This window comes from Amaranthus tricolor, chromosome 9, assembly GCF_026212465.1.
Source record: "Amaranthus tricolor cultivar Red isolate AtriRed21 chromosome 9, ASM2621246v1, whole genome shotgun sequence".
Classification (NCBI taxonomy): Eukaryota; Viridiplantae; Streptophyta; class Magnoliopsida; order Caryophyllales; family Amaranthaceae; genus Amaranthus; species Amaranthus tricolor.
Genome location: NC_080055.1, coordinates 23,745,074 through 23,772,145, shown reverse-complemented (window position 1 = coordinate 23,772,145; position 27,072 = coordinate 23,745,074). Strand labels below are relative to the sequence as shown.

Sequence of the window (27,072 nt, the reverse complement as noted above, 5' to 3'; positions counted from 1 at the left end):
GACATAATAGTATAAATTAAATTTATTAGTCTACTAAAAAATGATAGTTCAAATTTAGGTTTGATCCATTACCTTAAATAACAAATATGTACACTCTTTAAATTAAACTCCATAATATATTAGCAAGGGGCCGAAGCCAAAGTTACAAAGAATCCCATTTTTTGACAAGAGAGGGGGCGGGCCTCCGCCGGCCCTTGGTGTGCCTTCGTCCATGTCTAGACCGGCTCACCTCATTTTCATATGAGTCTATCCCAACACTTATCTGTCCCATTGCACAGATATCCTGGAGGCTAGCTTTAATGCAATTATATTACTCACAAATAAGTCATAGTGATTGGCCTAATATTGGACACAGGTCCAAGGAGAGAGCTTAGGGGAATCAGCGCACTCATCCTAACAACTAAACATAATTTGGTCAAAAGTTTCTTGGAAACATGGATGCAATTACTCACCAAACAAGATAATTCATAATTCATAACTACTACACTATACTTCGAATATGTATGTATTCCTTTGTCTTCATCAAACAAAAGGTTATAAATGACAATAACATACAATCTACAAGGTGGACTACATTATTGAGTTTGAATGGTTCAAAGTAGGGTTGTTTCATTATAATTCAGCATGGGGCACCCTTAATTTTAAAGTCATATGACCATGAGCTGTTGTATAGGTTACCCATCACATCAAAGTCCTAGAATTTTCTAATTTTAAACTCTTTGTGCTTGTCTTTTTACTCTTGAATAGAGCTATAGATCACACTTTTGCACTTCAGTATTAAGAAAGAATGCTAGTTTTAGCTATTGTATCTATTATTATCCGTAGAGATGAATGGATTCATTTTCAAAGGGTTTGTTTTGCTTTCTAATTATGTGAACTTTCCTTTGGGAGTGCAAGATTCCTTCTTCTCATGATTTTTCTAGGGAATGATCGAGTTAGCTAGTTATAGTCACCACTAGGAGTGCTCAGCGGGCCAAGTCCCGATTTTGAGCTCTTATCCGACTCATTTATAAAAGGGTTTTGTAAGTATTGAGTTGAAAAAGTATCAGATCAAAAATGAGCTCTAATACAATTAAAATAGAGCGGTTTATAAAAGGACTTACTAAGGGCTAGAAACAGGCGTTTGCAAATAGCATAATTAATGAATAATTTAATTATTATAAATGACAATGTCAATGGGTATTATTAATATTTCTACAATTTAATTATTATAAATGATAATTTAATTATAAATTGATCAATACGGAATATAATAATTTCTAGTAATAAAAAATGGGTTGAACCGGACTCGGTCAGGCTATCAATGTAAAGCTCATATTAAAGTTTAAAGGGCCCCTATTTATTTGGGTGTAGGAGAGATCATATGAGAAAAGAAAAAAAGCTAGAAAGCCACAAAAATGTGCTATTTATGTTTCTAACATATTATATTAATAATTGACACAAGTATTAAAAAATTTATATAAACTATTAAATTATGTGAGTAAGATTAAAACTGAAAGAATATGACAAAAATGTTTTAATAAAAAGTAAAAAAAGTAGCAGGGATATTGACTAAAATAAAAATATTACAAAGTTAAAAGACAAAGTAAAATAAAAAGTACATAAAGTATCTTAGGAAGACAAGTAATAAGACATAGGAACTTGAACAAATTTGAGTGTGAAAATTATAATAAATCTCAGATCTATATAACATTGTCCTACTCAATTAGCTTCCATTGGCTTTGGAAACTCAGTGTTGATAAACTATTAAAGTACTTATCAATCACTTTGTTTTAAGCCCACCTTAAACTTCTATTCTGCTGCTACCAGAACCTGTTGATAGGATCCTCATCATATTCTTTTTTTCTTCATGAAGGTATGTCAATAGTCTAACTATGATAAATTTGTCATTCGCCTTTTATACAACAACACCCGCATAACAAAAAATTTAACTGCATACAAGTCCGATGAGGTTTCATCCTAAAACCAATTGGTTATAAAAGATTTAGCCCATTAAGATTACATGTTAGTTACCCTCTCTGTAATTAATTTTTCGAGATGAGATCACATATGATTTATTTTTCCAATAAAATAGCTATAGTTAGATTTGCTCTTTAAGTAAACACTAATTATTATTTATTTGAATTATGTGTAATTCACTATACTATTAGAGGTGAGTAGTCGATCCACCAGATGATTAAATTTTTAACATTTTTAATTAACATTGTCGTGATCAAAACATTATGCTAAGAGCTAGATTATTTAGTATAATTGAGTTAAATTACAAGAGATGAGTAATTGATCCACCATATCGACTAAACGTTTGTTGGTTTCTTCACAAAATTATATTTGTGCAGCTACTCAGCTGGGTTCAGACCAAGCTCAATGGGAAACAAAGCAACAATAACAACACAAACATTTATGCATCTAATACAAGTGAGTTTCTTTCTTATATATTACCATATACATGTAGGATTAAATAAAAAAACTCTTTCTATAATAAAAGGGATAAGAAGATTTTACCTGGTCACTATGTATAAAAAAAATTAATTGTGTTATAAAATATAATTGTTTCTAAAATTACTTTTCTTAATAAAAAAACCTTACAATAAGAATTTTTTTTTATTCATATTGAACTTTTTTTTTTTTATTTAAAGCACCATTCGTATTGGATTTCAGCTCTATATATATTTAATTTTTAATGTACAATAAAAGTGGTCTTAAAACATTTTGTTCTATTACATTTTACTATGTAAGTGTACTATATATTTATTATTTCTATGTTTTGAGAATGTTTTTGCTAATCAATAACTAATTAATTTTTTTATGAATATAGTAGATCAAACTCCACAATTTGGAGGTCAAAAAGAAGAGTTCAGTGACTGGCCACAAGGGATTCTCTCAATTGGGACACTTTTCATAAAACCATCAAAAGATGAGCAAAATGAAAGTTCAATTGCATCTCAAAATCCCACATTAGAAGAGGTTGAAGAACTTCATAAGGAGTTAGATAAATTGATAAAATCTTCAAACGATCATCTAAATAGTTTAGATGATCAAGTCGAGAACGAGCAAAATTATGCTCGTCCTGCATCGACATTTAATAAAGAAGAAGACGAAGAAGAAGAATGTGATGATCATCAACAAGTTTCAACAATTATGCCAAACAAAGCTAAAAATGATGTGTATTTGGATAAAAATGGTAGGAAAGTTATGGTAAATAAAAAGTCATTGTCTTTTGTTCTTAAGAAGATGTTTGTTTGTGGATCAATTGGTGGGTTTAGTCCAACACCTAGTCTTAGAGATCCCACTATTCAAGAGCCACCTAAGTCAACAATGACTAAGGTATGTAACAACTCTTAATATTTGACGTTATCTTAAATCTGTTTTATTTTTTATTTTAGTTTGTTTTAATAAATTTTGTTTATTTCTATATTTAGATATGACGACTTACTATTTTTACTTATATTCTCTCTTATTTCTAAATATCTCTTTATTTTAACTCACTTTATCCAATTTCTTAATCTCCATGTTATTTAACAATGAGGTTAAATAATCGAGACAAAATTGTATACATATTACTACTATATATGTTGTTTCATGGGTTCTACTACTACATAAATAAATTTTCTGATTTATTTTCAGATTTGAAAATTTTAATATACGTACAAATTATGATATTACCGCTTTATATCTCACTTAATTTGTAGTCAATTTTGATTATAATTTAATCTTATTTACTTTGCAATTTTTCCTCTTAGTAATGATCGATCTTTATATTTTTTATTAATCTTATATTATTTACAAATTTATACTTTATTTTAATTTTATACACTCATTTACTCACCTCATCTTTATGAAAAGGTACAAATTAATTAATAGTAATACACATTCAACTAAAATAGCTATAGCCTATAAACATGGATGAAAAAAACCTAATAAAATGTTGAATAGTGTAGATATTGAGAGCAATGCTTCGAAAGAAAATATATCCCCAAAATTCATGCCCAACTATGCAAAGAAAGAAATACTTGGGGAGTGGACTTATAGACCAGATCATCAATAACTATGATGATCAAGATTATTTTGATGCTGATGAAGGAAATAAAACTAGCAAATGGGACAAGAGTGATGAACAATGTAAGTATATTTTATCATTTACTGTATTTTTAGTCTTGAGGGTAATGTGGTCGGTTTATTATAATTAAATTTATAACACTAGCTCGATACTATTTCAAGGAATCGATTTAATCGAAAAATTAAGTTGGTGATTGAAGGCTCAAAATATATTATATACTCTAATAAAAACTTATAAAGTATATTATAATTTTGAGATTAATGGTGGTTATGTAAATATATTTATAAATATGGGGTAAAAAATTACCTAGAATAATCTAATATTTTCATGATTTTTCTATAATAATCTCATCTATTGATTAACCGTGAATAATTTCAACTTTAAGGTATTTTCCTAGAGTAAACCTGATAATCGGATAACCTGCTATAACAAGTTTAATTTTAAAAAAAGATAAATTAAAATAAAATGTCGAAAAAAATGTTAAAATAAAAAAAATTGATTATTTTTTATTATTCAGAATTTTTATGTAAATTTTCAAAATTTTTCTCTAATTTTATATTAATTTTCAGTTTACTTTTTTGGTGAATTACCTATTATAGCAGGTCATTAAGTTACCCAAATTTACTCTAGACAAATACCCCTAAAGTTGCGATTACTCATGATTAATCAATAAATAGGATTATTATAGAAAAATCATAATTAGATTATTTTAGATAATATTTCCTTTAATTAATCTGAACTAAGAAAAATCAATAGCTGAGCTTACATAATAAAAAATAATAAATGGTTGAGATAGCTTGATAATAGTGTTACTGTTAGAATATATCACACATATATTCTTTGACTCTGTAATTATGGTATATAATCAAGTTTAGTAAGTATATATTTTAGCATAATCCTAGCCTAGAATAGAGCTAACAGTTACCGAATATATCTCGGTAGTTTTTGTATATTATTGGACAAAATAAACTGAATGAAGGCAAGCATTCAAACTCTTTCATGGTATCATAGTCCTCTACGATCCTCACGGCCCAAACTTCTTCTTCTTCCTCATACAATTCATCTTCTTCCGCTGCAATACTCCATGGCCGACACTCCAAAATACCACCCTGCATTTGCCATCACAAATGTCAAATCACTTATTCCGATTACCTTAGAAACCGCCGGAATGTATCACTCTTGGGCCGCCCTCTTCAAAGTTCTTTGTAGGGTTCACGACCTTACGAATCACATCATCCCTCCAACTGACCCCAGGAACTCACTGCATATGAGAATTCCAAATCGGCAGACTTGATCTATTGGAAACGACTTGATGCTGCAGTCCTCAATTGGATCTACGGTTCCATTTCCCCTGATCTTCGCACTGCTATCCTTTTCAAAGATGATACTGCTCAAAGTGCTTGGGCTCGTCTCGAGTCTATGTTTCAAGATAACAAAGCATCCAGAGCCTCTCATCTCGAACAAGAACTGACCTTGATTTCAACAATTTCTCATCTATTGACGGTTATTGCAATCACATCAAATCCCTCGCTGATCGTCTTGCGGATGTTGATGCTCCGATTCCCGATACCCGTCTTATTCTTAAACTTACTGCCGGATTACCCGAAGCATACGCCGGTACCGTGGACTTCATCCAAAATCAGGAACCCTTGCCCTCCTTTGAATCATGCCAATCTCGCCTTAAATTAGCTGAGCGTACCATCAAAAATCGATTAGCCAAGGAAGGTGGCTCCCATGGCCGTTCATCCACTGCTCTCATCTCTACCACCGGTAAGAACCACTCAGACTCCTCTGCTTCTCGTTACAACATGAATAGCAAGCACAAGAAAAAGCCTTCCAAGCCTTTTAATAAGGCTGCTCGAAATTTCAGTGGACCGGCCCAACAACAAAATAATTTCAGTGGTCAACCTTGGTTATTTCAGCAAAGACCAAATTCCTGGTCTGCTCCTTGGGCTCAGTGGCAGGCCCAATGGCCCACTCCTCCCTGCCCATATCCAACACAGTCTTGGGCACCTATTATAAATCAATGTCGCACACTATTTTTCCTTTCGATATTATTCACAGTGACCTTTGGACTTCACCTATTATAAGTTCATCTGGTCATTGTTGTTATCTCTTATTTCTTGATGATTATAGCAAATTCTTATGGACTTATCCCATTTCAAAAAAATCACAGGTCAAACATCTTTTTCAATCTTTTCACAAAATCATCCAAACGCAATTTGAACGCAATATTAAGACATTTCAATGTGACAATGGCACTGAATATGTTAATGGTAATCTTAAAAAATTTTTTGAAAACCAAGGCATGCTCTTTCGCCTCTCTTGTCCCCACACCTCTCCTCAAAATGGAAAAGCAGAACGCCACATTAAAACAATAAACAATATCATTCGAACCCTTCTTGCTCCTGCTTCATTGCCTCATTCCTTTTGGCATCATGCTCTAGCCATGGCTACTTACCTCCTCAACATTCTTCCCACCAAAATATTAAATTATAAATCTCCAATTCAAATTTTATATCAACGTAATCCCAAATATTCTGAATTACGTGTTTTTGGTTGTTTATGTTTTTCCCTTTTTCCCTCTACCACTATAAACAAATTGCAAGAACGTTCCACTCCCTGTGTCTACCTTGGCCCCGCGCCAAATCATCGTGGTTCAAAGTGCTATAATTTAACAAATGGACAAATCATCATTTGTAGGCATGTGAAATTTATAGAAACCGAATTTCCTTTCTCAAAATATCACACACCAATTTATGATGACTACAAATTCTTAGATTCAAGTCCATTAAACCATCCTCCTCATTTGTACACAAATCAGCAAGCCCAGCCCACAGCCCCTATCCTCTCAAATGGGCCGCAGAATGCTCCACCCAACATCTCAACATCTCAACATCTCAATTGGGCTCCCCTATCACACCCTTGCAAATGGGCTCTCCTACAACTAAAGCCCAGCACACTCCTACCTTGCATCAACCCATGATTGAAAGCCCCATCCTCACTTCCTCACGACGGATCAAACACAGCACTCCTCTACCTCCGGCAGGTCTGCTACCACCAGTAGTCAGGCCGCAACACCACCCCCTAACCACGCTCCTCATCCTATGACCACCCGAGCTAAGGACGGCATTATAAAACCTAACCCCAAGTATTTTTCCAACCTCAACACAATCACCACTACATCCATATCTCCTATACCAAAGGACCCGGTTAGCGCTATTAATGACCCTAATTGGAAAAATGCAATGTTGGATGAAATTAATGCTCTTATTGATAATCATACATCGGATTTGGTTCCTCGGCCCCCTAATGTCAACGTCATACGCTCTATGTGGATTTTTCGTCATAAACGAAATTCCGATGGTTCTTTTGATAGATACAAGGCTCGTCTTGTTGCTAATGGTAAGACTCAGCAGCCAGGTATTGATTGTGATGAGACTTTCAGTCCGGTTGTAAAACCAGCTACTATTCGTACTGTTCTAAGCATTGCTATTTCACATTCTTGGTCGATCCATCAGCTGGATGTCAAAAATGCTTTTTTGCATGGTTCTCTCAATGAAACAGTTTATATGCATCAGCCCATGGGTTTTCGCGACAAAAGTCGCCCTGACTATGTTTGTCTATTGCGAGGTTCTCTCTATGGTCTAAAACAGGCTCCACGAGCCTTGTATCAGCGGTTTGCAGATTTTGTCATCTCTATTGGATTTGCTAACAGTACCTCTGATAATTCTCTGTTTATTTATAGGCACAGATCTGATACTGCTTATATTCTGTTGTATGTTGATGATATCATTCTTACAGCTTCCTCTGACCGTCTAAAGACACATATTATGGATCGCTTGAATTCTGAATTTGCAATGAAGGACTTAGGTCCTCTAAGTTTCTTTTTGGGCATTGCTGTAACTCGAAACAATAACGGGATGTTCTTAACTCAGAAACAGTATGCTGCTTCTATCATTGACAAGGCCGGCATGTCTAACTGTACCCCTTGTCTAACACCTGTTGACACAAAACCTAAGCTTAGTGCCTCCCCAGATGAGCCTTATGCAGATCCCACTAAATACAGAAGTCTTGCTGGTGCTCTTCAATATCTGACTTTTACTAGACCCGATATCTCATATGTTGTTCAACAGGTTTGCCTTCACATGCATGATCCGCGCAATGCGCATATGGGAGCCCTGAAGCGTATCTTGCGTTACTTACAAGGTACTTTATCTTTTGGCTTGCATTTGTATAAGTCTTCTATTGACAACCTCGTAGCTTATACTGATGCGGATTGGGGAGGTTGCCCCGACACTAGAAGATCTACTTCGGGTTATTGTGTGTTTTTGGGTGACAATTTGATCACCTGGTCTTCTAAAAGGCAGCCTACTATATCTAAATCAAGTGCAGAGGCCGAATATCGCGGGGTTGCTAACGTAGTATCTGATTCTTGTTGGCTTAGAAATTTATTGCTCGAGCTTCATTTTCCGATTCATAAAGCGACTATTGTCTATTGTGATAATGTGAGTGCCATCTACCTCTCTGGCAATCCCGTACAACATCAACGTACAAAACATATTGAGATGGATATTCATTTCGTACGAGAAAAGGTCGCTAAAGGCGAAGTACGAGTATTACATGTTCCTTCTCGTTATCAAATTGCAGACATTTTTACGAAGGGTCTTCCACGGATTTTGTTTGACGAGTTCCGTAACAGTCTTAGCATCCGTAATGCTCCCGCTACGACTGCGGGGGCGTGTTAGAATATATCACACATATATTCTTTGACTCTGTAATTATGGTATATAATCAAGTTTAGTAAGTATATATTTTAGCATAATCCTAGCCTAGAATAGAGCTAACAGTTACCGAATATATCTCGGTAGTTTTTGTATATTATTGGACAAAATAAACTGAATGAAGGCAAGCATTCAAACTCTTTCAGTTACCCTTTGGACTAATTATGTATAGGTGGAGAATAAATCGATAATGATATACTTCTATATAACATATTTTAGGCCTTTAACTATCAATTTAAATTTTTGGTTGAATTAGTTCATTGACATGGTATTAAAAGTCAGCGTGACAAAAGGTCATGGATTTGAATGTAAACCACACCTCGTTTAAAGTAGAATATTTAGCGACAGTATGAAAGAACCTGTACTGCATCCACACTTCAAGCCAGAAGAGCTTGTGTGAGCGGATGTGTTAAAATATATAACATATTTTCGGGTTTCAACCATCAATTTAAGCTTTTGATTAAATTAGTTTCTTAAAAAATTGAAAGATTAGCAAAATCTTTCATGGTTAGTTTGGGAACGCTATCTATTTTTACATTATTTTCGGTTCTATATTTTCAACTTGAGTGGAACTCAGTTAATTTTTATATTTTGAATTTATCTTTGTTTGGAAAAGCCTTGAAAATGATATATTATTCATTGTTAAAAAAAAAATTAGAAAAACAAAAAAAAAATTTGTGGAAAATTCAATTATATATTGTCCATGGTATAATCGTGATAATATTTCTTTTTTGTTGCAGATATTGTATTAGAGATTTAGGGAAGAAATTATTCATTATATATGGATGGAGGTTCTTTCATATAGCATTCAATTTCAAGAAACCTTTTGTCTAAAGAATATTTAAACTAATATCTAATTAATTATTATGCAGAGATAAATAAAGTGGTCATGTAAAATTTTTATTATTTTTGTCCAACATTATATAATTGCTATCCATTACAATATGCAAAATTATTGTGTTGCTCCTTTGAACCTACACACTTTGTTTAATATTATTATTAAATTAAAACCTTAGGAGTTAGTTTTGGTTTTTAATATTATTAAATTGTAATTTATTTGTAATAGCTTTTGATTTCTTAAATGACAATTTTTAAGCTAGTTTTACAATTATTTATCAAACATTATTTTGATTAATTTATTCAACAAACTAAAAAATTGTTTAAAAGCCAACAAAAAAACAAATTACCAACAAAAAGCAAAGTTAATAAGTGTATTTCGATAAATGACTTTCAAATTAACTTTCTCATAGACTTTGCAACCAAATTAATTAAAACATTAATTTTTGTATCTAAAATATTTAGTTTTTAGTTATTTCATATTTAACTCGTCATACAAAACTCGCTTTTAAATTTGGACTCTTATATAGATCTCTTTCACAGTGAGACGGTCTAATACAAGAGTTGCTCTTTTCATGATAGTTGACTAAAATCATCATCATCATCATATCCAATTTATCTCTTAATTGTGAGTTACATATACTTTCTCCGTTCCACTATACTTGCTATATTTGATTTTTTTTCACAATTCGATGTGTTATTTTGATTATTTATATATTGAACTAGATACATTAAAAAATTATAAAAAGTTAATAATATAAAAGTATGCGATTAAATGATTTAAACAAAATTTCACTTAACTATAGCAACAAGCCTAAATGAAGTGGTTCCTCATCTCCCTCGTGCCTCTCTAGCAACAAGCCTAAAAACCACTTGTTTGGCACGTGTGATGAAATATCCCATGGTACCAAAAATGAATATTTGATCTCCTCAAATTATAAAAACGGCATAATTATTTAAATTTGGCATCTTCCATCTTTCGATTCCCAGCATCTTCTTCTGTTTTTCTTTCTCTCTCTTCTCCTTTAAATAAACTCTTCCACACATTCTCTCTCTCATCTTTCCTCACTCACTCTTCTCCCTCCATAACCACAACATTCTCCCCCAATTCATCAATGGACGCTTTAGATTCACCGTTTCAAACCCTAACCTTCATCCCGTTAAATCTTGGCCATTTATTATCCACCGCTGTTAATAATCTCTGGCCGTTTCTTGCCGTCATTACCGCCGTTTTAAGCTTCTGGAAGCTTCGGTCTACCGCCAATACGACGTCGTCACCACCGCCTCTAAAAACAACAACCGCCGAAACGACGTCGTCGTCAAAGGAGAACTTAATGAAAAATCAATCAGAGGAAAAATTGAGAAAAGAAGACGATCTTGACGAAGGAGTATTAACAAAAGGGAATAGCAATAAATTTTTTACTGTATATTACGAGGAGAGAGAAAATGATGAGGAAGAGATGGATGATGAGATGAACGGTGGAGATGAAGTTGAAGATAAATTAAGTGGTTTTACGATGAAGAGGTGGAATTCTTCCCCAGAATTAACGGTGGAGATGAGAAGAGGAGATGTATTAAGATGGTATAGTTTCCAAAACAGGAAAGTGATAGATGGAAGTGTGGTAAGATTGTGGGAAGAGGAGAAAGAAAATGGTGGTTGTTCTCCCCGGAGTTGTCGAAGTAGACATGCTGTTGGGGTTACGGCGGCTTGGTGTTAGGTGGATTAATGTTAATCATTGTTATAATTAATCCAATATTTTATATTAAGGTGGTTACATTAATTAAGGGATCACCCTTTGGCCGGACTCTTTTTCATGATATAAGTTGCCGCCTTTTTACATCGGTTATCGTAACGATCATGTCATTAATTAAGGGATTAAAAGTAATTATTAGCATTCTAAATGTAAATACCATTACATTAATTAGCTATTGTTGCTGTGCTTTGTTTTCTTAATTTAATAAATTATTTGGGGTTGTTGAGTAACATGTAAACAATTAGGGCGTTCATTTTTTGGCCTAATCGTATAGTAAAATATAAAAAGGGTCTTATAAAGTTATAATACTTCTTTTGTTGTTATTGTTAATATTACTTGATAAAAAATTGGAAATTATATTAAATTCAAGTTAATATATTTCCTCCATTTTTTTCACGTAGTTTAATATATTAATTCAATTCTTAATATCTCTAATTACGTATAATAAAAAATTATAAAAATTTGATGATAATAATTTTTGTAATAAGACGAATCAAACAAGATCTCACTAACTATGATTTAACTTATAAATTAAAAATTAATCGCAAATAAAGAATGGTGAATAAATAGTGTCATATATTATAATCTTGCAACTAATATGAAACGGAGAAAGTATTAACTTTTTTACATAAAGATAATTTGACAAAGGGGTATTTGGTAGTTGGCTCTCTTTCGCATTAGCTTTTTGGTTGACTTTTGACTTTTAGCTTGTTAGTTGGTCAAATAATAAAAAAAATGTTTGGTAAATAGTTTTTTAGTCAGCTGAAAAGTTGGCTTTTAAGTCAAAATAAAAAACTATTCCAATTAGTTTTTTATGTTGGCTTTTAACTTGTAGACCTTATTTTTCTCTAATAAAATCCAACAACCAATGTCTAAATTTACTAAACGTCTCCGTAAACAGCTAACTTTTTTAGCTATTTTGAAACCCAACAAAAACGACAAACATTTTCAGCTGGTCAAACAAACCAAATAAAAAAACAATAGCCAATTGCACCCCATTCTCAAATGAAATGGTCTCACGCCGTGTACATTTACGGTCTTCATTTATAAATCGACTAATTATAACTATAAATGGAAACCATGATCACTTATATTGAAGTGACCACTTTCAATCTCAAAGTGATCAATCAGAAAATATGGGTCTTAAAGAGTAAGACACTAACACGCTTCGCCTTTGCTAATTAACGGAGATCTAACTATCAAAATGACAAAAAACCAAGAAATTAATTGTGAATTTTATATTACTCAATTTTGGTTGCTTACTCTACGTTTGGAACATGTTTGTAAGAGAATAGAAGTACTAATAATTTTCGTCAAGATAAAAAAAACACTCGGTAGTTGGTATTTATTCCAATTGCTTGCATTGTTTGAAAGTTCAATTAGTTTTATTTGGAAAAGAAATTAGGAAAGGACTTGGAGAAGCAATTGACTATTAAAAATTGCAAATTGAAGTAAACTCTTGGGCGCAATTACTATTTTTTTTATTAACTTCATTTTGAATTATCAACAATATAATTTTAGGTGATTTTATGTTTTATATTAAGATAAAATCACGTATAAATTTTATTTATATTAATATTTCTTTGATTTATGACTTATTATTAATCAATATATTTGTCTTGTCTCGCTATTAGTTTTGCCTATAATATATCTGTCTCCACAAACCCAATGTAGATTATGAGACCAAACTTTGGCATTTGAGATTGGGTTACCAAATGACATGAGCAAGTATATTTTGCAAGAAGAAATTTGGGGATTTCTCATTTTGTAAACAATGTGTTTATGATAAACATAAAAGAGTTAGCTTTAGAGCCGTTATCTCCAATACCGATGGAATTCTTGATTACATACATTCAGATCTACGGGATTCATCTTTAGGTGGTTGTAAATACATTAAAAAATATATTAAAAACATTAATCTAGTGTTTCGAAAACTTTTTTTTTTTTTTTTCCTATTTGAAACTAATACAGGACTGTGACGTTGTCCTAATACATTAACAAAAATAACCATGACATTAATCATAAATCAAATTCTTACATCACAAAAGTAGAACATAAAATAGCCATAAAAATAGAAAAATATTTCCATTTTGATGCAAAAAGAAAAAAGAAAAATGTTTTGTATCTCGTATCACATTTCAGTACCGTTTCAATACAAACAATTCGAAACAGGGTACGACACAAAGTTTTGCATTTCACGCTTCAATGAAAACATACGCTTAACAGAATAATCTTGTGTTTTATTAATCGATAAAAAGAACACTCTAATGGACATCAGTCTTCAATCAAAATGTAAACCCAGCACCAAATGGACATCTTCTCATCATCAAGAAAGACCGAGAGTTTACACTTGTAGCTGACGATCAGCGACAAATACAGAGAAGTCTCAAAAGTTCTTTATTGGAAACGAAAAGAACAACTATTCTAAAAATGAACAATCAAGATTTATCGAAACCAGTTCTATTACACTTATAAATCAATAAACCAACAGTAGTTTAATGTAGCAAACATCTATTCTGTTTAGCAATATGAGCTGCCTAAGATAGTGTGTGACGATAAATTTGGCCCAGAAGCAAGTCGCCTTGTGATTCTCACTGATCCGCAGGATTTAGCATTTTGTCACATTACGCATGCTTTCACGTAAAATAATGAGTTCATCTTCATGCCTTCTCGGCTCTCGCTAGAAATGCAAAGTTAAATACTTACAGTAATCAGCCCTTTAAATAACAAGGTGTAGCAAATCATGAATGTTGAGCCCTGCAAAAGATTATCATGCATGTGATATTAGATAGTGTCGTAGTGACTACTAATTCATCAAGATCATTCCATGATTTATTCCGGCAAAAGGTGAATATAGACTGAACTAACTCGGTAAAAATAAATTTAATTAGTGAAATCTAAAGGACTCGTAAAAATGTGAAACTAGTTCTTAAAACACACTGTTGCGGAAAAATTTATCCGACCTTGTAACCGAACCCGATTTGACCCGACTTCAAAAATGATTTACAATTATGTAAAAAATAATATGAACACAAACCCGATTTCAAAACGACCCGAAACAACTGACCCCAAATCAACTCGATGACCCGAATGAACACCTCCCATAGGCTCGCACTAATCACGCGATAAGTTTGTGGCACCTAATTGTATTTACATCTTATGAACTTACATCTATATTAATACAAGTAAATACAGATTACATAAATCTGCCTCAAGATTTCCGCTTGCATAGCAAGATAAACGGAACTAAACTAGTTTAACAGGTCAATATCTCGACAATCATGGATAAATGTATCTTGAAAGTTAAAATCTAAAACTGTATATAGCTATAGCACACTTAGAGAAGTAGCAAACCTGATACTCTCGATGCCATTTTTAAGCGAAGCAATGGTAGCACAATGGATCTATTTGTATGGAGCAAATATGATGGATGAATTCTGCCCACCGAACCCAAATGAATTGGACAATGCAGCCTTTACTTCCAGACTTTCTTTTGCTGTACCAACAAGAAACTTTGTGTCCTGATAAGACCAAAGTTCATCAAGTAAGATATTGCAATGGAACGGGATAGAGTCAAAAAACATCCCAACCAATAGATCACATTTCTTTTTGAGACCACTCATTTTGCTACATTTCTATAATAAGTGGATCACATTTTATCTTTTCATCTGACTTACAGACTCATCCTCTCTATCTCATCCACAAAAATAACAATTTCATTTTTCCGCTTGAAACACCCCATTTGAGCAAAACTATATGGTGCCCAAATGAAAAGATAACACGGGATCGGTGAAATGCTAGCAGAGAAGTGAACCAACAAACAAATAAATAAGCGCTAAAGACAGAAACATAAGCATTCCATGTTTCCTCTTGAACCATTCCATTTGAGCATAAACCATATCTTGTTTGGTCACCCAAATGAAGGATTATACAGAATAGGTTGAATGCCAGTAGCAACATGAAAGAGAAAATGTCAAGGAACCAACTCAACCAAAAGCTTAAGCTGATAGTTGAGACCCTAAGATATGTTATATACTTTAACACGCCCCCTCACATGAGAGCCCTATGGACTAGAAGTGTGGATGCAGCATAAACTCTCCTCATACATGGCGCTAAATATTCCACTTTAAATATTCCACTTTAAAAGCTTAAGCTGATGGTTGATGCCCCAAGATATATTATATACTCTGACACAAAACATAAGCCACTATATTTGAATAAAAATATCAACATAAGAATTTAAAAGGACATACCACTCCTTCGTCTGGAGTTTCAAGGTTGACATTTGGATGTAGCCATCCTGTTCGTATTGCCTGTAAAGCACACATAACGTATCAAGTATCCAGTATTAGTAATAAAGGGCATAGCTAGACAATTTTTCAGATGGAAGATGACCTATCTCATTCTCTGCCATATTAAAGGGAAAAAAGCTATCAGAACATTTTCGATCTTTCATTCTGAGTAACCAAAAGGAAATAGCAGAGGCCAATGAGATGTATTCATGTGCCTTATGGCTGCTAAAGAGCAATTTGAAGATCCAAGTTAATCCTGATCGTAGTGATATGCACCAACCACAGCCCAGCCCGTGTAGTCATCGACATGACCCACCAATGCATTTATGAAAACCCTCCCCCGTTGAACACTACTATTGACTTTCCCCAAACCAAAATCTGAAACCACAAAAGTGGTTTGTACTTTTTCATTATAATTTTCACAAATTATGAATAAAAGTGATACTAAAAGACTATGCTGTCAGACCATTTTTGCCTAAATTTTTGTTTAAAAAAAAATTAAATATAGGAAATAGTAGCAGTACCAAACAGCACCTAAGAGATTCGTAGGCCACTTTTTCCAGACTCATAATGCAATGCAACTGAAATCGGTATGTTTCAATCAAGTGGTAATTTCAGACAAAAACACCTCATATTAGCACTGTTTAAGTAAGAATTTTGACAGGAAGAGGAAAAGGGAAAGGAAGGGGAGGAAATACAAGGGAAAGCGTTCTCTTTTTTGTTTAAGAAGGAAGGGAAAAGAGAGGAAGAGAAACATCATTTTCATCCCAAATTTTTACACCTTTGGAGAGATTTATTTATTAACAAAACTAAGGGACTTAATCCCTATTGTCTGAATCCCTCACCTCCAAAATTGTATCAAAAAAAGATATTATATCTCTCCAAATCCCTTCTTCATTTCCCCCCAATTCCTTCAATCCAAACAAAGTGTAGTTTCATTCCCTTCCCAACGTACCAAGTTCTATCCCCAAGAGGGAAAGAAAATATACACACTCCACCTTTTAATTTTGCACTATTAGTCAAGCACAAAACCTTGTTGCAATTGTGGGACACTAATCCTATAATACTCGATTCAAGAATTTCTACAAGCTATCAACTATTCACTTCAATTACTACAATACTTATAGCATTACCTGCACAGTTGCCACAGCTTCAATGGCACCAGCTGCTCCAAGAAGGTGGCCAGTCATTGACTTTGAAGAGTTTATCTTCAACTGTATGGAAATTATTTTAATAAATTTTCAACCTCAAAATATCGTAAAGATGAAATAACTACCAATATTTTACCTCAGGATTATCACCAAAACATTGAACCAAAGCTTGGTATTCCTTAAGATCTCCAGCTGGAGTTGATGTAGCATGTGCATTTATATAGTTAATATCTTCTTTAGCAATACCTGCCTCAGCTATGGCTTTTTCAATGCAGAGTTTAACTCCAACCCCTTCATTCAAATTAATACAACGTAATTAAGCCAGAATCCAGTCTCAAGTCTCAAGCAAAAAGGATTTGTTACATTTAATATGAAGCACAGAAGGTAGTAGAGAAGCACAAAGCACCACAAAATTGTGAAAGGATACATAAAGAATATCATAACCAATATAAAGAAAGCCTCACCCTTCAAGTAAAATGACCCACCACACTGAATATGTACGTAACACATAAGTTTCACTATTGGCATATTGGCACCGCACACCAAGAATACAAATATTAGGAGTGATAATTTACTGTAGCCGGAGCGCGTGTTTGGTAAATGGCTTTTGGTTAGTACAACATCCAAAAAAGTGTTTGGCAAATGACTTTAAAACCACCCGAAAACAGACTTTTAATCCAAAACCAAAAAGCTGCTAAGAGTAGCTTTTTCATTGGCTTTTGGTTTTTCTCTAATAAAGCCAAAAGCCTAACAATTGATTTTCACCAAACATCAGCACAACACGTAGCTTAACAAATAGCAAACCAATCAACAACTCCAAATTCTGACACAAATCACTCAATATTAAACTTGTTTAAAGTTAACAACCATGCAACACCTTTCAATTTCCACCTTAAGAGAAACATTTGCCTTTCGAAGATCAAGGACCTAACCAAGACTTGGAAGAGCTGTGAAATGCCCTTAGATAATCCCCCTGATAACAAAAAATCCATAATTCCCACTAACACGTGATAATCCACAACCTCTCCATTGTGTGGATGCAATATACAAGCACAATACCTATTTGCCATCATATAATATACATTCAGCATGATCATCGTCACAAAATAACTCCAAATGATAGATGGTCAAATAGTACATACACATCCATGAAACAATATTGGATGCTTATTGTGTGTTTGAACATTAAAGATAGAACGGTCAAAATTCCAACACATTAAAAGCATACCACTACAAACTACTAGATCATAACTTTGAATTGAAGATTGACAGAGACGTAGAGGAAAAGCATGATATATTGCAGTTGTTGTGGTTCCACCAACAATTATTGGCAGATATATCCACAGTAGGATCAATATTGCACCTTGCAAGTTCCATATAAGAGAGAGAGAAAAGAGCTTTAGCGTGTTAATTGACAGAGTTACATCTCAAAACTTGAACATGCCAAAAATTTGAAGTATAGGAAGCATGGAAGCAGGTTTAGCGAGACTGTGAGGTCTAAGATCCATTTCCATACCCAAGTCAAATAAGGTTAATGAATGGAACTCTCTGGTAGTAAGGAAAAATGCATTTATCCACATTACATAGGGTAAAATCATTAAAAATGATGACTTCACGTCATAGCCAGCAATTGATGTGAACAGCGCAACCATCACAGTGCAACCATTGCTACTATACGAAAATCCTAGACCCACAATGCATACCTGAATTATTGATTAAATTTAAACCAGTAGAACTTATTCTGATGTGAACAACAACCTACTTGATTCCATTCATTCTCGTCAAATGTGCATTGAATTGCAAAGAACTTTGTTTTCTTAAACTGTCTTTATACAAACGCGTAATCCATTTAGATCATTCTTTTGCCCCCAATATGCATCAATAGTAAAAGACTGTTTTACAAATGTTTTTTTCTCTGATCTAATTATGTATTTATAAAGGCAAAAAAATAGCCAGGGTTCAACAATTTGCATACTGTATGTGCCACATGTTAAAATATATTGCTTGTTGTATAAAGAAATTTTGAAAAAGATTAATTCTAAGGAAATACAATAGTCAAAAGGATTGCAGATTATGAACTCATCAAAAAGATGCTCTATTTCTTACTTAACATAACTTTGAAATAAAGATTTAGTTCACTGAGCAATACAGCGAGAATCGAAAGACTAAACCTTAGCATTAACAAATATTAATATGATAAAAACACACCAATACATTGTCAGGGGCTCCAAGCTAGTGACATTATAGAGAGAACATTTAGACATTATGTATGAAAACTTCACTAAAAGGCATGGTCCAAAACATAATAGACAATGTTCTTCTTGATGCGTATCGGTACAATGTGAAACAAATAAATTTAGACAATAAAACTCGGCATAAATTACCTTCTGGATGAGGTTCGGTCACATGATAGGCATCACACGTGAAGCTACCACCCAAAAATTCTGCATAGATTTCTGCACCTCTTGCCTGCAAAATCAAAAAGGAATTATGTTAGATAACACTTGACCATTAATGATTAAACCTCATCAACCAATTGACAAGAGGCGCTATACCAGAGCATGCTCTAATTCTTCCAGAAGTAGAACACCAGCTCCTTCCCCCATAACAAACCCATCGCGATTCTGTTGAATACAAAATTAAATGAAGATAGAGTTAAACATCCTCCAGAATCTACAAGCCCAAACTACTGGTCTTTCGGAACTTGTCAGGATGTTGCACACATGAAAATAACAATTAAACGGTCTAAGCAACAGCATACAATTCTATTTTTGGACACAAAACCAGAGTTAAACATCCTTTTTGTGACCATTAATATGCATAATTGCTAATGTTTTAGAACTTCAAGGGTATTGCACATGAAAAAGACAGGTTGATAATCTAGGCTCAACATACTATACCAAGTTGCCAAGTAGTTCAACTATGAGACGTAAAGAAAATTAATCATACAATATCCCAAGGGCGTGATGCTTTCGTAGGATCACCGTTCCTCTGAGAAAGTGCTTTGCAAGCTACAAAACCTCCCAAGCCTGTTTGCAATGTACCGAGTATATATGGTCAAGTATATTAAGTAAATGAATGGGAGAAAAGCTAATGTTAACAAAGACCAGTATGTACCAATTGGTATTATTACAGCATCTGAGCCACCACAAAGCATCAAATCCTACATTTTTTTTCAATAAGTACGGAGTAAAAAATATCAATATTATAAATAAAGAACAAGAAGAAAATAGCATCCACTATCATCAATCAATTCAAGAATACTCACAGCTTCACCTCTAATTATGTGATTTGCTGCATTAAGTATGCAAAAGTTGCTGGTTGCACAAGCAGTAGAGATTGAATAATTAGGGCCCATCCATCCCTAAGGTTGAAAGGAAAATTAACAAGCCTCAGAAGAACATAACGATTGCAGAACCTTCTTTTTGCAAAATCACTGGATCAGTAAACTCACCAAGTCCATTGCTAGCATTGCAGATCCCATATTTGTGGTTGCAAAAGGCACACAAAACGGGTTCATCTTCTTGTATGAGATACGAAGAGCTTCTATTGCATCATTAAAAACCTGCTCAGTTTTAAAACACAAGCTAATGTAAAGGAACATTACCCAACAGTTGCATGAAGAATGTTTTGTGGCAACATGCAAATAGCATCGTGACCCAAACTCAAGCTAAAAGACTATTTCTTTCCTTCAATTACATAAAAGTAAAACTAGATACCACAGAAGCATCAACTTGTCAAGGAGAAGGAAGGAGACGCACACTTAGAAGTTGGATATTAGCCTCAAGCTCTCAACACAGGCTAGGTGCTGCTGCTGAGGCATAGGGCAATCCAATGGTGAATGAGCAATGCAGAAACTATATATTATACCTTCATGCCACCCATTGCAGAACCAATCAGCACACCACATTTTGTTTTGTCTAATTCCTCCATCATATCCTCTGTTAGACCACCATCCACCAAGGCTTTCTTTCCAGCAGTAAGCATGTAAAGCATAAACTTGTCCATTCTTTTTGACAGTTTAGGGGCAACCCAACCTTCAGTAGAGAAGGACTTGATTTCTCCAGCAATTCTCTACATAATATAGAACAAAATTGTACATCAAAATTGTGCATAAATAAAAGTTCCAAAGAAAGACAGCTGAGTAGACATACTGTAGGAAAACTAGCACAATCAAAAGCCTCTATCTCACTTATGCCACTGACACCATCAAGCAAATTATTGTAGAAGACATCAGTATCATGTCCTAATGGGGTAACCACACCCATTCCAGTGACAACTACTCGCCTCTGTTGTGTAACATGCTTCTTATTAGTTGTAATTTCCGTTGAAGGTTCAACTGCCACAGCCATGGCTCCTGAAATGAAGGAAGACTGTTACCAGTTAAGTAGTTGTACACTTTTTTTTCATTTTCGTACAATGAATTTGTGTACCTGGATGATCAAACAACTAAAGCAACATGGAGGAACTACACGATTATTTAGTCAGATAATACCACATGATGCATTGCTGTTGTATAATAATAAGCCATACAAAAGCCAAAGCATAAATGTACATCCTATTGAAGTCAATTCTAAGAAAATATGTACCACAACATCACATTTTTCTCCTTTAAAAGCCCCCTCCCCCCTCTCCTTTTACAATGTACAGTGAGACCCTTTGAGTCTCCAAAGCTCAATTCTGCATGCTCCATCCCCATATTATCAACATCATGGTGAATATTTACTACTCTAATTTGCATACTCCATTCTCTTGAGCACCTTGAGCACCCAAAGCTCGAGCACTGACCAAGAAATTACATTAAGGACTAAGAGCTAGTTTCATTCACTTCCCAGACACTGCAAGGCTACACTTGAAGATCACATAAATTCAGCTCATACACTCATGGTAATTCAGTTAATTCGGACACATGGCATATTTATTAGAACCAAAGAAGTTAGAGATATTATTTGGCGTAGAATAAAATGAATTCTTTCAGTCAATTAGAAGTTTTGTGAGATGTTGTCTCTTAAGTAAAGGCTTTTGGGAAGTTAGTTGATGATATGGATCAGGTTTATTGGGTAAGATGGAAACAATGAGAAAGGAAGAAGAAAGCAACAAAGAAAAACCAAAGAGAGAAGAACTGATTCAAGCACAGCAAGCTCCCAAAATATTCTATTATATTGCAAGCATGGCCTAGCATTTATTACATTGCTTTTATATAGCCAAGAGCCTAACAAACTCAAGGCAAGGTTCTTCTAGAGTCATACTAGATTTTCCCTAAGCTAAATACATTATGACAAGTATGCTGACTCATCACAGAATATACTAACAATTTTTATTCTTTCCCCTGAACAGGAAAAGACTCATCTGCCCTTGCTTTTCCCGAACCAGCCTTGTTACATCTCATATAAGTAATGCGGGCCTTCTTAATACCAGTAGGCTGCAGAACATTACCCACGGCCAGCAGTGAGAATGAGGAGAGGTAGCCAAGAGTTTGTCATAATCCTCCCAGGTAGCATCACTCTGCAGGCCATCCCAAAACCCCAAAACTTCAGTACCAGCTTCAGATTGCCGTTTAGCTAAAATAATAGAAGGTTGCACCTTGGGGGCGGTTGAGCAGAAATAATGACATTGCCAATGGCTTTCTTGAGTGGAGAAACAGGAAAGGTTGGATAAATCAAGCTAGAGGAAGCAAGTTCTAACTTGTAGGCGACCTTGCCAGTGTGTTAAATGATTTTGTACAGGACAAAGAATCTGAGAGCAAGTTTCTCGTTCATCTGGGACACCAATGATTTCTGCCTATAAGCCCTCAACTTGAGATAAACAATCTGTGAGAATAACTCATAACGGAATTTTGGCTGCACTCACACTACTCACATGCATTTTAGTTTTCCCTCTTGTTCCAATCTTTTTTTATATGTTTTTCTTGTTCCAATCTTAAATAGTAATCAACTCCACTATTTGTAATCCCGAATTTTCAGAATCAGCCTCAGTAGCTCAAATGAGGGAAGTGAATAATTAAACCGGCAGTGAATTCAATCTTTTAGGCTCTAACAATTGGGAGTACAGTGAATGAACAGCAGTAGGTTGAAAACCTGGAATTCACAATTGAAGACTTGAACGAGGTAACAGCAGACCAAATCAATATGAAATTGAGACAGTTGTTATGCTTTGCAGCACCATTCAAGAAAAATATAAAAATTATTTCGATCATAGCTTATCTGTTTTTAAAATTTTGATAAAAGAGGTTCTAAACATTAATAATGACCGAATATGGTATATGATCATCTTATACAAGAATTCACTTCTATCCATACACTAACGGCCCGTTTGGTTGAAGGTAATGAAGTAATGGGAATGAAATGTTGTAATGGCAATAGTAATGAAGGAATGGATATGAGAATTGGTAATGAAGATTCTTTTGTTTGGTGTGCATGATTAAAGAATGCTAATGGAAGATAATATTCCATTGATTGCATTTGGTTGTTAGTAATAAAAAATGGTAATGACTCTTAGTTTCATTATTGTATATTTGTATCTAAAAGCATTATTATATCTAAATTATTCTATCTAATGATTCTTTTTTTAATAATAATATTTTTTTGGATAATTACATACATTACCTTTTTTTACTTCATTATTTTTTTTCTTCAGCTCGAAACAACATTACCTTATTTTATTACCACAGTAATACTTCATTACCATTACAGCCTAATACCAGGTTGTTTGATGGTAATAAAAATGGCCCTTTTTGGTAATTTCATTACCTTATTTTATTACCATCCATTACCATTGAAGGCATCCAAACAACCAAATTTTTTATTACTTAATTTTATTACCATTACCGCCCTCTAATACCATGTACCAAACGGGCCTAGTAAAATAAAGATCTATAATCGTAATCAAGGCTAGCTCAAAATCAGTAACAAAATTGCCCTCTAGATAACATAACGACCTTGTTTTAAATCCATGTGATGGTTGGGGGCAACGGGGAGTAATCACTAGTCGGTTGCAAGCAGCCATCATGCAATTCCATATAGAGGCTGTCCAAGGCCAAAATGAAAGCAATGAATTTAGTCTACACTAATACAAAGCTAGTTCCAGCTAAAAGATTGACAAATACTAAAGGAAGAAGATTCCTATAAAATAAATATCTATCACAACAATGGCAAGCTAGAAAGATTCAAACTTACAGAAAAATATATTGAATCCAAGTATCTAACAAGCTCACTAGCACTAGAAAGATAAGTCATGAATTATGGATTTTCAAATCATGTCTGAGAAATCCTCAAATAAATACAAATGTAAGAAACCAACTCATTCAAAAGCTAAGTTGATAATTCCAAGATAAGTTATTCCAACTTGAAATGTGGTCGACGGGGTCGATGAGATTCCAACTTATGACACTTGTATCATGTCAAGAAACTAACTCAATCAAAAGCTTAAGCTAATGAAATCATGAACCTCACATCGTGTCAACGAAACAACTCAATCAAAAGGTTAAGTAGCCGACTGAAGGACCAAGATATGTTATCGCTAAGTAAAAGACTTGGCCAAAAACAAAGCAAATGGGAGGCTTCATCCAACCTTATGCACATTGAATTTCATAATCCAATTACTTACTAAAAGGTGACAGCATGACAAATCACAAAACCCAAAACCCACCACACAAATTGCATGAAATAGGTTTGACATAAGCAACATAGTCATAAACCACAATAGTATTATGAACTAAAAAACAACCCAGATCATATATAATGACAAGTATAATGTTGCCTCGTTTTAAACGCCCATAACTGGATAAACTCAATATGCTGTTACTCTTGATCCTCAATCCCATCCCCATTTCCCATATAGCATAAACATATAATCTAAACTAAACCCACAACCAAACCAAGAAAACAAAAAAAAATCATCAAAACTAAAGGTTTAAATTTGCCCAATCAATAAAATATGACCAATTTCCAGCAGTAAAACTGAAAACCCATGATAATAATAATAATACAAAGAAAGAAATTTTACCTGGATGTAAAGCTCGATAACTCCGACATTTCCTTGTTAATTGACCAAAAATGGAGGAAAACCGACCAAAATCACCATTAATATTCTTGCGATTGAAGCTTGAATTATTATAAAAGTCATCACAATGTTCAAAACCAATATAAGAAGGCCTAAGAGCATGAATGTTGGATCCATTAGACAACATCTGGGCATTACATTTTAACCGCATAACTCTTTTCTTACGACTCAATCGAGTATTACAAACATTATTACTATTGGAAAAAGAACAGGTTTTGTCTCGTCCACCATTACTACAACCAACAGACATGCACGTCGCCACGAGCCACGTGCACAGTGGTGTCCCCACCGTGTACGCCGCCATGAATGAAAATATGAAATTAAGCAAGCTTTCTCTCTCTACAAATTGTTTTTATTTTCTCTCTATAAAAATTATTTTTTATTTAGTTTATTATATGGGTATTTTTTATGGAAATTAAATAATACCCAGAAAACAAAAATTGAAAATCGAAAATCGAAATGGATGGGATTGTAAGAGGGTTTGTTTGTGGTAGGCTAATAAATGAGGGTATTGAATACAAATAGTGGTTGCCACTTTAAAACAAGCTTTAATCTGAGGAAAGAGAATAGAGAGTTCAAAAGATGACATCCAAATATCTTTTATTTTTCCATTTGGAATTTGTGTAGAAAATATGGAGTAATAATAATAAATTGTCAGTAATAAATTATTTTTTTTGATCCGTTGAAAATAAATTTATTAATTATTTATTTTAAATAAACACGGACATATTTGCTAAATATAAACTCATTTATTGTATTTAATCATTTTTAAAGCTTCTTTGTAACTTAAGAAATAAAAATGATCAATAATTGATTTTATCTTTAACAATTACATCGAATAGATGAGTTTATTTAAAATAAACAATAGTTGCGTTATTTTCAGGTGGATGGAACAAATGTGGATTTATTTTTTACAATTTTTTCAAATAATAATTACTACTTATATATTAAATATAATTAATGATCTACTCAAAAAAAATTAAAGATGAATAAATTAATGCAAAACATTAAAATTTTATTTTATAGGAGTATATTAAAAAAGTATAATAATATCATTAATTTTCATTGGGTGAATATAAAAGTTATTTAATAGAATAGAAGTAAATAGTAGTAAAAGAAATATTTTATGGGAGTATATTAAAGTAAATAACATTGAAAATTAAAATGTAAATTAGTTTTTATAGAATAGAGTGTAGTAGAATAATGCCTTTGAATTTAATTGATTACTAATATAAAATAATTTCAATTGAAAATAAGTATAAAATTCAAATAGAAAATAAAAGTATAATAATAAAAAGAATATAAAAGGATGGAGGGAGTAAATAGTTCTATTAAATTAAATTTTTATTTCTGATTTTATTATTATTATTATTATTATTATTATTATTTCTAAAGAGAGAATGAAGCCAAGTAAGAGGAACTGCTGAGTAGGAGGAGTACTGTGTAATCTCTGAGGCGTTCAGAAAATAACAATAGCCAAGTACTCCTCTTGTAGTCATATTCCTATGACCTGTGACTTGTGACATATAAAGAGCCCACAAAAATTTGGTTTTTCTTTTTTTTTTTTTTCTTGGCGTGACATGTTAAAAATAAATTGGAACCCGTACAAATATTTAAAATGGACTTGGTGAAACACCCGACTTTTTAACCAAATTCGATATGATTTAAATTAAAAATAAATATATAATGAAAATCCATGTGAACATAAGACCTAATTTTTAAACTGACTCGAAATTCACTCGATGACACGAATGAACAACTCAAGGAACTCGTCTTAACTCTCTCCAAACCTATTGTGATAGTTGACATTTATCAAATCTTTTATTTATTGGATCTTATAAATAATAATTTTTAATTAATAATCGTGATTTGTAAATCACGAAAAAAAACAAAAAATATAATAATTAAATAAATAAAATAAAAAAGGTAAATTAAAATAAAAAAAACTCTTATCCTATTAAATCATATCATATAGATATAAGGGTGATTTGTTAACTTCACAAATCACTATTATTTATTAAGACTTTGTCATCTTATAAATCCTAAATTAAATCAAAATAAACAAAATGAGAAATACTCCTATAATTTTGACTTTTCATTATCTGATTTGGATTTTGATTGGAAATGTTAAAAGTG

At 33.2% G+C, this 27,072-nt stretch overlaps 3 protein-coding genes across 5 annotated transcripts; 2 read left to right on the top strand and 1 right to left on the bottom strand.

Annotated features, from left to right (window-relative positions):
• The first annotated feature begins 1,646 nt into the window (after positions 1–1,646).
• LOC130824253 (protein DEEPER ROOTING 1-like) lies at positions 1,647–9,817 on the top strand. 3 transcript variants are annotated; one of them, XM_057689182.1, is made up of 5 exons: positions 1,647–1,855; positions 2,337–2,415; positions 2,819–3,324; positions 3,939–4,119; positions 9,582–9,817. In XM_057689182.1, the coding sequence occupies exons 1-5, from the start codon at positions 1,850–1,852 to the stop codon at positions 9,599–9,601; spliced, it is 792 nt and encodes a 263-aa protein (XP_057545165.1). In that variant the 5' UTR covers positions 1,647–1,849; the 3' UTR covers positions 9,602–9,817. The 3 variants fall into 3 exon arrangements, with proteins under 3 accessions (XP_057545165.1, XP_057545163.1, XP_057545164.1); XM_057689180.1 differs by having other exon boundaries at positions 2,816–3,324; XM_057689181.1 differs by lacking the exon at positions 9,582–9,817 and adding an exon at positions 8,194–8,330 and having other exon boundaries at positions 2,816–3,324.
• An 820-nt stretch (positions 9,818–10,637) lies between these two features.
• LOC130823901 (uncharacterized) lies at positions 10,638–11,768 on the top strand. Its single transcript, XM_057688731.1, has one exon. It carries the CDS (start codon positions 10,794–10,796, stop codon positions 11,394–11,396), a length of 603 nt encoding a protein of 200 aa, XP_057544714.1. The 5' UTR covers positions 10,638–10,793; the 3' UTR covers positions 11,397–11,768.
• A 1,882-nt stretch (positions 11,769–13,650) lies between these two features.
• LOC130823835 (3-oxoacyl-[acyl-carrier-protein] synthase II, chloroplastic-like) lies at positions 13,651–25,528 on the bottom strand. Its single transcript, XM_057688631.1, has 14 exons — positions 24,880–25,528; positions 21,030–21,232; positions 20,746–20,949; positions 20,330–20,440; positions 20,144–20,239; positions 19,993–20,038; positions 19,825–19,904; positions 19,431–19,499; positions 19,260–19,344; positions 17,012–17,166; positions 16,858–16,938; positions 15,686–15,745; positions 14,787–14,953; positions 13,651–14,189 (listed from the first exon to the last, which is right to left on the bottom strand). Exons 1-13 carry the CDS (start codon positions 25,238–25,240, stop codon positions 14,837–14,839), a joined length of 1,668 nt encoding a protein of 555 aa, XP_057544614.1. The 5' UTR covers positions 25,241–25,528; the 3' UTR covers positions 13,651–14,189; positions 14,787–14,836.
• Between the last annotated feature and the right edge of the window lie 1,544 nt (positions 25,529–27,072).

Coding starts and splice junctions, on each gene's coding strand:
- LOC130824253 (XM_057689180.1), top strand. Junction 2,416..2,815: donor CATTTATGCATCTAATACAA/GTGAGTTTCTTT, acceptor TTATGAATATAG/TAGATCAAACTCCACAATTT. Junction 3,325..3,938: donor CTAAGTCAACAATGACTAAG/GTATGTAACAAC, acceptor TGAATAGTGTAG/ATATTGAGAGCAATGCTTCG.
- LOC130823901 (XM_057688731.1), top strand. CDS start 10,794: ATGGACGCTTTAGATTCACCGTTTCAAACCCTAACCTTCATCCCGTTA.
- LOC130823835 (XM_057688631.1), bottom strand. CDS start 25,240: ATGGCGGCGTACACGGTGGGGACACCACTGTGCACGTGGCTCGTGGCG. Junction 20,240..20,329: donor CAATGCTAGCAATGGACTTG/GTGAGTTTACTG, acceptor TTTCAACCTTAG/GGATGGATGGGCCCTAATTA. Junction 19,500..19,824: donor CATCACGCCCTTGGGATATT/GTATGATTAATT, acceptor TGTATTCAACAG/AATCGCGATGGGTTTGTTAT.